General features: G+C 45.6%; 1 protein-coding gene across 1 annotated transcript; it reads left to right on the top strand.

Moving 5' to 3' along the window:
- CNPY3 (canopy FGF signaling regulator 3) lies at positions 1 to 11,229 on the top strand. The gene is made up of 6 exons (XM_044429719.1): positions 1 to 169; positions 1,486 to 1,609; positions 2,525 to 2,621; positions 3,495 to 3,617; positions 4,705 to 4,822; positions 7,181 to 11,229. The coding sequence occupies exons 1-6, from the start codon at positions 49 to 51 to the stop codon at positions 7,432 to 7,434; spliced, it is 837 nt and encodes a 278-aa protein (XP_044285654.1). The 5' UTR covers positions 1 to 48; the 3' UTR covers positions 7,435 to 11,229.
- The last annotated feature ends 830 nt before the right edge of the window (positions 11,230 to 12,059 follow it).

Genomic DNA, 12,059 nt, shown 5'->3' with positions numbered 1-12,059 from the left:
GCGGGCACGCTGGGGCTCGAGCGGCGCGGTCGCCTCCTCAGGGCCCCCATGGCTGTCTGGGGTTCCCTCCTGCTGCCCTGCCTGGCTCTGCTGCTCGCCCCGGAGCCTGGGCTGGCGGGAGCCGTCGCCGAAGACGGCGACTGGGTCAAGTTGCCCAGCAAGTGCGAAGGTGAGGTTGGCGCCGGCGGGGTACGGGCTGGGGGCGCTGCGGGGATCGAGAAGCGAGGGGGGCGATGCGGAGGTGCAGGCGGCTGGACCTTGCGCAGGGCGCTGGCACCCGTGCGCGCGGGTGAGCTGGCCTCGGAGAAAGACTTCGGCAGGGGAAAGGGCTGGAGCCACGCTAGAATACTTGGTTCTTTAGCTAGAGAGCCAGGGTGGCGCGGTGGTGCGAGTGCTGGTCGGGATCTCGGGAGCCCGAGATCTAGGCCCTTTTTCGGGCATGAAGCTCACCGCGTAACTTTGGGCTAGTCACTGACTTTAAGCCTAACCTACCTCGTAGGGTTCTGTTGAGGATGAAATCGAGAGGAGAAGGACAACTATGTTGGCTGCTTGTTCCTTGCGTGTTAGGGCGGGAGGAAGGTGGGGGATAAGTATATATTATGATAATATATATTGAATGGCTAATTAAAATTTAGTAATGATATTCCAAAATCCATATAGGATACTACCTTTATTGAGCCAATTGAAAGATCGCCCACAAATATGTAAACTTTTAGAGCTCTTCAACTGGCAAGATTCTATTTTAAAAAAGCAGGGTAGTAATATAGAAGCTATTTTTAGTGGCACTATTCATCAGTTCATAGATTGATAAGTATTGTTTTCAGGCAGTGTGGGGATGGATATTCAGAAAGTGGATATCTTTTAGAAAGAAGCATAGCACCTATCATGTAACAATAGATTGAAGACTGAAAAAAAGGAACTGATAAACAAGCTGTCCCTAAAAATGGAGCTAGATGGGTATTTGAAAGAAGAAAAGAGGAACAGAGAGAAATAGCAACAGAATTATAACAGAGGTTTACTGAAGTAAAAACCCATATGGTGTGTGTGCATTTGACATCAGTTGGGTGGGTGGGTGTGCAGTGAAGCTCATTGGGCAGAAACTATGTATGCTACCCTGAGCTCCATAAAGCAAGCATGAGATTAAGAAACGTCCAATCATCCTGAATGAATAGATGAATGAATATCATCCTGTATGAAATAAAATTACAATCCCTCTTTGTTAGATCCCTGTTAGCTCTTTTCCAAACCATGCAGTCCTCAGTTCAGTTTAGACTGCATCCCAGAGACATTCCTGTACATATTTTGGAAAAATGTTTTGTTTTATTTTAGCAGTCATTTACTGTAATGCCTTTATTTTTTCCAAATACTCACCAGCCTTTGGTACAATGTAGCCTACACAGTAAAAATCCCAGTCTACCCATCTTCTCATGAGCAGTTACAATTTATCAGTACTTACTAACCGTTCAAAGTCTTGTTTTTCTTTAGTGTGCAAATATGTGGCTTTGGAATTGAAATCCTCCTTCGAGGAAACGGGCAAGACCAAGGAGGTGATTGATACAAAGTATGGCTTTTTGGATGGCAAGGCGTCCAAAATCAAGTACACAAAATCGTAAGTAAACAGGGTTTGTTGATAGGCCCTTTGATATTTATCCTGTACATTATTATGCTATCCCAGTGCATAGGTAATTCCGAGGAAGTTCTGTTACCTAAGTCTCTTTATACTGTGTTGGGTTATAAAACTCATTCTCCTTATACCACCTAATGCTTTATAGATGTTTTGGACTACAGCATTTCTACCCACTGGCTGTGCTGGCTGATGTTGATGCAGTTTACATCTGGAGGCCACTAGGTTGGGGGAGAATCTCAGATGCTGCCTGTTACCTGTTCCTATGCAAGGGACCATTTTCTTGTTTATTGTTTATCCACATGTTTTTCTAAGGAAGCACAACTTCCGTCACTGACTGTTGTTTGCAATAAATTTGTTCATAAAATCTATGTGAGTCTGTTAACTTAGTATAAGTTAGAATAAGTATCTGGCCTGCATTCCTGATAGATTTTTAACCCTTGATACCAAACAAAATGCCCACCTTAGTTCTGCCTTGTCATTCATAAATCCACTTTTAGCTTGACTTTGATGTGGCTTTCTTACGGAGTGAGGTTGTTCTGTCAAATTTCCAATGGCTCCCACAGTGGCTTTGTCCAGTCACTAAATACCCATTTCCCAGAAGGCAAACTAGTGAGATGATAAGAAAACTATCTTGCTCAAGGACTGAACTTCATTGCAAAAAGATCCAAGAGCCTGGCAGGTCCCAAGAGAGCCCATCAGGGTGAGGTCTCGTAGAGATGGAGAGAAATCCTGGAAGCAGCCTGTGTGTGAGTTGACCCATCTGTTGGGCCTGCTCTACCAATTGCATGAAGTCTGTCACCAATAAGTTTCATTTTTCCACTGATATTTCCTGGTTGCATTACTGGACAGACGTGGAGAGACCTCTTTCTGCTTCCATGCACCCTTTTCTGCTTTCAGGGACATTCGCCTCATTGAAGTGACAGAAAACATTTGCAAGAGGCTTTTGGAGTACAACCTGCACAAAGAGAGATCAGGAAGCAACAGATTTGCAAAGGTTTGTAATGGCGTCACATTCTTCTATTTCTAGAGGTTGTTTGCTGCTTTCTGAGAGTTTTACTTTTGAAACTAAGCATTTGAAATGGATTGCCTACCTAAAGGAGTTGATCTGCTTTATTAAGGAGATCTGTTGCGTGGATGTTGGACCAGTGTCTGTTGGCCTAATGATAGAGTATTGTGCCCAATGAGCTGGATGTATTAGATCATACCACAGTGAGAAGAAAGATCCCTGCTGAAAGACACTCAGCCTGTGCAGTCTGGAAACATGGGATCCCAATGTTGAAATAGTCTCATCCACACTCATTGGACAGTGCAAACTGTCAAGTACATTGATTAGTGGATGTTCTACCATTAGATTTGTGGGCATAGAAGGGAGCTCCTTGTACACGGATACTCTTATAATCAGATTGCATTGGGCCACATGCAGAAGCTATGCTCAAACAAGGTGCAACACCTCACAGTCCCATGTGGCAGGTTGGGCGAGCTACATTCTGCTGCTTGCTGCAGGGGAGGAGATACGTGAAGGGTACTTACCAATTCATCCCTTCATGGACCCAAATATGGCAATTGTTTTTGATCTCCGCATAGGAAGAACTTGACCACCATTGAATTCAGTGAGATGTAGACTGTTCCCTAACTCCTTGCAACAAAATATTCCCACCACATCCACTATCTTTTTTCCATTCTTGAAGGAAAAGAGAATTCTGTGGGATGCTGACTCTGTTCTTAGGAAAGTTTAAGGGCTCTTCTTTCCAAAAGACTAGATGAATTTATTATAGATGTATACAGCAGGAGTAACCATTGCACTTCTCTTTGTCAGTGCTGTTTTTCCTGAAATCATTCTGTTAATTAAATTCTCTGATTGCTTCAGGGCATGTCTGAGACATTTGAAACGCTACACAACTTGGTGCACAAAGGCGTCAAAGTGGTAATGGACATCCCGTACGAGCTCTGGAATGAAACATCTGCAGAAGTGGCTGATCTTAAGAAGCAGGTCAGAGTCTGGGTTAACTCCGTGGCACAAGCACTGAAAGCCATGATGGGTTGCGCTTACAGCTGCTCCGAGAGAGAGGAGGATGGTTTACCTGCAAGCCAGCACATGGATTTGGTTAGATGGTTCAGTTGTTCTGGCCCCAGGTGCACAGTTCTTGCTCTTAGGTCTCCTGTTTGGCAGATGTGCCCTCCACAATCGAGTCTAGCCTTCCTCAACCTGATGCCCATCAGATTTTTTTACTCTGAGTTCCAAGCCTTGCTAGCTGGAGTTGATGGGATTTGAAATTTGGAGGGCACCAGGTGCTGTTAGGGCCAGAGCAGCTTGTCCATCAGCCAAATGCATGTCCTGTGATCACACAATATAGCCACCATGCTGAAGCTGAGTGGGTCTGCACCCCTGCCCCAGAAATCTGTATACCACCTGACTTCCAGCATTGTAGTAAAATAGGATCCATCTGTATTAAATAGGTGCTGCTTTATTGCCGCCACCGCCAATTGGGAGCTAATGTGTGGTGGTCTTTCCCTTCCCCCAGAGTAATGATTTCCTCCCTTTTGGTTGCCTGCATAAATTCACAATTATGTGCCACCATGAGTTCAGTTCTGCACCCTGCATACATTATGCAAATTGAGCATGCCTGTTTCCATTTGCATTATCTGACATAACTCACCCTGCTTCTAGCTCGAGCAAGGGGCCTTTTTAAATTTTGTTTAAAATACTGAAACCCTGTTTCTATTCTTAACTATCTAGAAGCCAGCTTAACAGAAATGCAGCATAATACAATTGAAAGCACACAAAACTGTAAGGTTACTCAGTGAATTTATAGCAGAGGGGGAATTCCTGTTGTTTGATGTAGTGGTTAAGAGCGCAAGACTGGGACTCAGGCAATCTGGATTCTAGTCCCTGCTCTGCCATGGAACCAACTGGGTGACTTTGGTCCAGTCAGAGACTCTCAGTCCAACCTACCTCCCAGTGTTGTTGGAATAAGATTGAGAGCAGGAGGGGGAGAATGTTGTAATCCACTTTAAAGTCTTTAAAAGAAAGAAGGCAGGATATAAATCTAATGAATAAATCTCTCTTCAACTGCTAGTGTGAAGTGATGGTGGAGGAATATGAAGAAGTGATTGAAGACTGGTATCGAAACCATCAGGAAGAGGACCTTTCCCAGTTTCTCTGTGCAAACCATGTCTTGAAAGGAAAGGATACCAGTGAGTGTCCCTTGCAATGGAGTGAGAGGCCTGGTGGTTGATGCTGTGGGGGGGGGGGGTGTGTGTGTCAGAATTGCTTAAACCAGGGGTGAGGGAACTCTTTTCTGTCAGGGCTGCATCCCCTCTGGGCCAGGCCTGAGCCAAAAGTGGGAGGGGCTAGTCCTCCTGTTCTCTTGCACCCTCTCTCCTCCTCCTCCCTTGCAGGGGGCTGAGGAGCGAGGCGTGGCTTGGTTTTGCTAGAGGTCCCACCTGAGCACCCGCAGAGGACTTTTGCAGTCAGGGAAGTGCCACATGTCTTGTGTGCTGCAATTGCTAGGAATGGGGAAGAGGAAGGGTGTTCAGAGGGCATGTGTGTGCATGGCCACCAACCCGCTATCCGTGCAGCCTGCAGGGCCAGAAGGGTTTGCTATCTCTGCTGCAACGTACCTAGACTGGGTCCACCCTCCTGACTCTACTCCTGAGCCCAGCAGAAGGGCTGCCGCTAGGGAAGAGTTTTAACAGAGAAGAAGAGCCATGGGCAGCTGATGTTGCAGCAGAACTGACAGAATAATCCTGCTTCTTTCTCTGCTGCACCTTCATGAAATGGCTGCCAAAGATGACTGAGACAACTTTAGCAATGTCTTGCCATAAATTAGAATGGACCAAACATGGCGACCCTTTTTAATACTTGGATTAATTAAATCCCTGTGAGCAGATGAAAAGAGCCCCCCCTCCCCACATTCATCAGGCAACAGCTTAACTTGTTAATTATTTTATATGCAAGGAGAGCAGGGAGCAGCTGCCATCATGGAGAAGGAAAGATCCAGTTCCTTTTTGTCCTTGGGCATGAGGGAACACCCCTTCTGGGATTGTTTTTGTGCTAGCACTGGGTGATTCATTTAAAAATAAATAAGCATCCTTCCCAGTGGCCAAGTGCTGCTGTTTTATTCATAGGCAGATTCAGTGAGTTAAACTGAATGAGTTTTAATCAATCAACTAACATTTCTGTAACAGAGAATCAGTATGGATAAACTGTGTGACATTTGAACCAGGTTGTGATGCGACAGTTAAACTACTGCAGTATGTAGGGATGGCCAGCAACCTGGATGGCTCCAAAAGGGGATTAGTCAAGCCCATGCAGGAGAAGGGTGCCTGTGAGTAGTGCTCCTGAGGGCTGTAGAATAACATAAAAAGCCATGCTCAGTCATCCACTGGTCTACCTATTTCAGCATTATGTTCACACAGTCACCAACCAGCCACATGTGAGAAGCCCACAGAAACGTTGGGAACCGGCTGTACATGTGGTTATATGTCAGTTCAGCAGAAGTAAGTCTTGAACAGTGGATTGTGTTAAGAAGCTGTTGCTCGCACCTGGATCTATGAGAATCCACACAGAGAGGCTTACCTCCCACAAAGTTTAAAAGGGTCCATTGACTCACACACAATCCGTATGTGACTTGCGTGAAGGAGAGGTGTTGGTACATTCATGCAGGATATCTTGCTTCCAAAGGAAGGTCCATTGTTAGATGGTTAGCCTAGAGAGAGAGGAGAGGGAGCGTGTGTCCTCTTGTAAGGGGAGAGAGAAGGCGTATGGTCACATGACCCTTTTGCCTTTTCAGGGGAGGTGGGAGGAGAAAAGGGACAGCTCAGGCAGAGAGGTCAGTGTCATCTTGTCTATGGAATTAACCCCTTTCCTCCCACTCTGGTTAGTGGACGGAACCATGCAAGCTTAATGCAGGCAACGTTACATGTACCTAACAAAGCAGGATATGAGTGCCACACCTCCTTCCTGCCCTACTTCCCCACTACCTTGGTGTATGGAGACATACTTCCAGTATCCGAATCAATGCATTTTTCAAAGCCAGTTTCTGAAGGCTGTGAGTAGGTAGGTGCTGTTGCAATCGTGTCCTCTTGCCTTCCAGTAGGCAACAGGTCAGCCACATCATGAAATAAGATGCTGGACTAGATAGGCCTTTGGTCTGGTCCGTATATGAACCAATAGCTTAAATTGTGTAGAAAGTCTGGCTCAATACATTTGGGGAAGTAGAGAGAAAGGTGGAGTGGACATAGAGTGGGAAATTGAGGGTTGGGATTTTTTTTCGGCTTGCTTTGCTGGTAAAACCACAAAAATAATAGAGGCAAACAAAATGTTATATTGTATTTTAATTTACTTTTATAATACGCATTATATTATATTTCTATATAAATTTATATATTAATATGTATAATATCTTTTAATATAAAAAGGTATTTTATATTGTATGCCATCCAGAGACTAACAATAATGGATGGGATAAAAATATCCTAATTAATAAATAAGAATTCAGTAACTACATTTTCATGGCATTATCTCATGGTCTCTCTTTCTTATCTCTCCAGCCTGCCTGGCTGAGAAATGGACTGGCAAAAAAGGGGATCCAGCAAGTTCAGGGCAGAAGAAGACAAAGAAAAAGGAGGGCAAAGGCAACAAGTCCTCCAAAAGCAAAAAAGGCCGTAAGGATGAGGCAAAGCAAGAAAAGGATAATGTGAAGCTAAGTGCTGAAGAGGCACCCAGTCAAGCTATGGAGGCGGAGGAGGAGGAAGACAATGTTCAAAAAGTGGCTCCACTTTTGCACAGTGCAGATGAACTGTAGGTTCCTGGGAGATGTGTGTGCGCTGCCCGCTCTTTCCCCGTGTGGACTTCAAGCTCGTCTGCAGGCGGCAGAGAATTGCTTTAGCCCTTTCGGAGTTGCAAGTTGGAGATTCTGACATTCTTCAGGGCTGGTGCAGATCTGTTCCTCGTGGGCACTGCTCATGGTCACTCAAACTTGAGCCATCCAGTGTTATGGTACCTCTTCTTGGGTGTAGGTTGGGCAGTGCCTAGCTAGCCCTGGATGTATTTAGAAGGAAAGACGTTGGGCAGAAGGAATATGTGAGGTGGTTCCTTGTCAGCCTGGCTTACCTTCCCCTTCCCCCCTTTTGCAGCTTTGATCGACCAAACCCAACCGGGGCGTGAAGGTAGCAGTCACAGAAAGGTAGGGGAGAGCAAGGTCTGAACATGTGGGCACTCCTCTTTCCAACCCAAGATAACAGGATTTGCTGGTAGCCAAGATTGCTCCCTAATTAGCCCTGCAGGCTCGAATGCATTACAGTCTTTAAAGGGAATCGCTGGGAAGGTGGGTTCAGTTCTGCCCTTCCTTGTATCATGCAAATTGCTGAGCTTGCTTGAAGGGAGATGAGGGGAAAGATTCTACCTGAGAAATTAAGGGTACTGTGCTTTGGTTATGAGACTTTTTCTTTTTACATTCTCTTCTCACCTGAAATGGATTGATTCCAGTAGCAGCTCTAGTCAGGAGAGTACTTGCAGAAGTCTATGCCATTCCCTTCCCTTGCCTCCAAATTACCTGCCCTTTATTGCTGCCCTGAATGTGCTTCCTGATTTCTGAAGTCCCGCAGAGAGTGTAAATAAACAGGATTTTTTGCATATCTGTCTCTGTGTCTCCAGCACTTAGGATGACCAGCTTGGGTTCAGTTTTAATGCTGTCACTTCAAGGGACCATTCTGCTTAGTTTTTTTGGACGGAATCTCAGGGTAAGCCAGCAGAGGTCTCCCAGCAGCACAGTGACTGGGTGAGTGCCACTTTTGGAGCTAGAAATGATGTGCTCGTTCCACTTAGGGGTCTTTTCCGTGTCCTCCTGCCAACTCCTTTGCTGCAGTGCTGAATAGAAAAAAGATGGCGTCATGGAAAAAGGAGGGGCTGCAAGTCCAGAAATTGAATGTCTCTGGAAGTTTCACATCAACGGGAATGCAGCAAGCTCCTTATACTGAGTCAGATCCTTGCTTCAGTCAATTCAGTATTGACAACACAGAGTCGCTGCCACTTTCCAGTATTTCAGGAGGGTTTTTTTAGCCCTTCCTGGAGTTGCCAGGAATTGAACTTGGGACCTTCTGTACGCAAAGCAGAGTGTGTGCCACTGAACTTCAGCTCTTTGTTCTTGATCAAACAAATGTGTTGGCATTTCCGAGTTAACTGTTTGGGTCAGGAAACCCTTAGAACAGGTGGGGAGTGTGCGTATCTCCAGATGTTGTTGAGTTGCAGCTCCTATCACTCCATGTAGTCCTATTCTTCTTTTGATGGAAATTGTAGTCCAAGAACCTACAGACGGCACTGAGTTAAGGCAAGGATAGGCAATTAAAAGTGTATTGTTACATTTTAGCATGCAGAAGTTTGTCTCGGGCATCTTGTGCAGACTGAAGCAAAAGGCTTGCTGACTTAGGGGCAACCTACTAGCTGTGTATTTGCAAGGTGATCTAGAACTAGGGGCAAGGGGCATCTTGCATCTCCTTCTTCAAGAACAAGCCGATGTATCCTTTTTAAACCATGGCCGTGGCACAGTGGGACATGATGCTTCCAAAGTAATGGTCCCCCCACCTGGCACAGTTGCCATCTGGACAGCAATTCCCCTCATCCTCGGTCAGTGCAATGGGAGTGCAGTCTGATCCATCTGGCAGGTGCCAGGTGGGGAAAGCCCGGTGTAAGGTACCCTCATCTGTATTGGTTTGATTTGGTATGTACGGCATTGAGCATAAGCAGAGCTCCTTGCTTTATGGTTAGCTGATCCAAACCCAGATCGTCACTCCTTTGCCTGGAAGAAGTGGCTGATACTTCATTCTGTCCATCAGGGATAGAACAGCTTGCGATGTTATTCCTGTGCCATCTCAGTGTTTAGCTGAGCATTCTGTTACATGGTATGTTGATTCAACTGTACATTGTTGCCACTCTACCATGAAGGTAAAGGAAATGGGTGTGTCCTGAAATACCCATCCAGGAGAGCAGCCATTTGGGGATTTGCTTTTGTTGCAGCCACTGAACCCTACCTGTTCCTCATGGTGAAGAAAAGAGTTTTTGTATCTAGCAGTATTGTAATTTGTTTTGGAATGCCTAGCCCAGGGGGAGGCAACCCGGTAATCACTCAAGTGTGGGACTACAAGTCCCAAATTAGGCATAAGAACATAAGAGCCTTGGTGGATCAGAGCAAAGTTCTGCCTAGTTCAGCATTCTGCTGCACAGTGGACAACCAGCTGCCCACAAGAAACCCACGGGTAGGATATGAGTGTAGCAGTACCCTCCCACCCATGTTCCCCAGCAGCACCTACAGGTTCATGCAGGGAGGTTCACAAGCCACCATGGCTTATTAAGTGCCCTCGCATCATGCAGACTAGCTCACCAGCTTCTATAGATAGCACCTTTTTGTCCTAAAACAAATTCTGATTTCAGGATTTCTCTGTGACGGAGCCTTCCATGTACATCAGGGATGCAGAACTTTGGACCTGCTGGCCAAATTCAGCCGGCTTGGGCTCACAGTCCCGTCTTCAGAGGTTCCCTGAGTAGCCACACTGATTTTCCCCATCTGCTGATCATTTGGTGGGTCCTTAGTTTTTGCATTTGTTCCCCCATCCTCAGTTCTAAAAGGTTGAAATGTCTCTCCTAAGGCTTGATTACTGACAGCAAGAGTTTTACCCTAAAAAAGTCAATATTTGGGGGACAACTCCATTCTGCCCCTAGCCCCACTTACCTCTGGAATACAGTTCCCTGAGAGCTTCTCTTGACGTGGAATTCAGATTGGAAGAGTTCAGCACCCCACCCTGCCTGCCCGCCCATGAACTTGCCATGGGCCAGGCTCCCTTTGTGGCTGCAGGTTCAGAAATGTCTTGGCATCAGCACTGAGATGGACGGGGCTTTTCTCATGGAGCTTCTTTCTTTCATCAGTTGGGAATCTTATACTGAGACTGGGGCTTCTATAGCAGCTTCAACCACACTCCTTTGTTGACCTCTCTGACTTTCATAAATAGCTGTGCTTTTGTTTAGTAACTTACTTTCTGAATGAGGAGGGGTGGGTCAGTGGTCCAACTGAGGCAGAGGGTATATATGATCCCTTTTGGCTTTGCCACCCTGTTGCCCCTCAAGCAGCCGTGAACATTGGATATGCTAGCTATAGCTCATGGGGGTTGTAATCCAAACCATCTGAATGGTACTGCAATTAAGAAGGCTTTTTTAGTTGATTTCCGCCTTGGTTTTGTAATCAAAAATAGACTTGAAATGAATTTGGGAAGTTGTTACCCACAGTTGTTTGTGCTTAATGGTCCAGTTGTGGGGGAGCATCCTCACACCAAGTCTTTTTAGCCCAGCATGGTCTCCTTTTCTGACCTATCCAGAGTCTTAGGTAGAGCATCTTTCCTTGGTCTGGTTTTAACAGGAAATTAAGCCTGGGTTCTGGTGCATGTAAGGCATGATTTTTGCTACTGTCCCCCACAGTCACTGCTCACCATCATCACCCAGGATACCTCTCCTCTCCTTTCCAGCCAGTACTTTGATACAAACACACTTGGATGCTTTCACCATTTTTTGTCCCATTCCTTTTGCAAAATAAACTTCACTGTTACTTTCACTGTGATGGATTTTGTCATCCTTCCCAAAGTGGCCTTTCATCTCTTCTTGATGGTTTCACCTTGACCCAAAGCTTTTCTTTCAAATATTAAACAAAACAGCCAGTGCCAGAGAAGCAAAGGTTGACATTGTCATACTTGAAAGAGGACCCTGATGTAACTGTGTGTGTCACAGGAAAAGCAGCGATGGGAGATTCAACCTTCTCACTCAGTTTTGTACAGCTGAAGCATTAACACACATCATTTCTGTCTTAAATATGGAATGTCTTGAGTATTTTTGATTATGCATCTTTTAATTCACTTCTAGACAGAAGGGTTTTTTCTCATTACACATACTGAGTTCATTAATCCAGTGCCTTTGAAGCAAACTGAAGGGGTGCCAGCCCAGACAAAAGCATGGTACCGTCAGCGATGGTCTCATGTTGGCCTCATGTGCAGCACTAAACCTTTATGAGAGTAGGTGCTCCTTTGTCTGCGGCTTTTCCTAGAGACACATGCATGGGATTACCCCAGGAGTAAGCAGCAGAAGCTTCCGTCTGGTCCTGGATCCAGCCTTCAGCAACTGGAAGCAGCTAAGTCTGTATCAATTCAGTCTGCAACCCTGGCTTATCTAATTCTTGTTGCAGTGCAACTCCCTACATTTTCCAGCTAGCCAATGCTAACTACATGATGCTGAGAGTTGTAACCTAACACATCTGTAAGGCACCAGTTGAGGAAGGCTGGCTTAAACATTGCCCAGAGTGTTAGCGAAACTTCCCCATTCAGCTTGTTTCATGTCTGAACTTGCTGTTCAAAGATGAAATCTGTCTTGCTGTACAAACTAAATCTTTGA

Source organism: Varanus komodoensis, unplaced genomic scaffold (genome assembly GCF_004798865.1).
Source record: "Varanus komodoensis strain SLA01 unplaced genomic scaffold, ASM479886v1 scaffold2, whole genome shotgun sequence".
NCBI lineage: Eukaryota > Metazoa > Chordata > Lepidosauria > Squamata > Varanidae > Varanus > Varanus komodoensis.
This window is presented reverse-complemented; position numbering and strand designations above follow the sequence as displayed.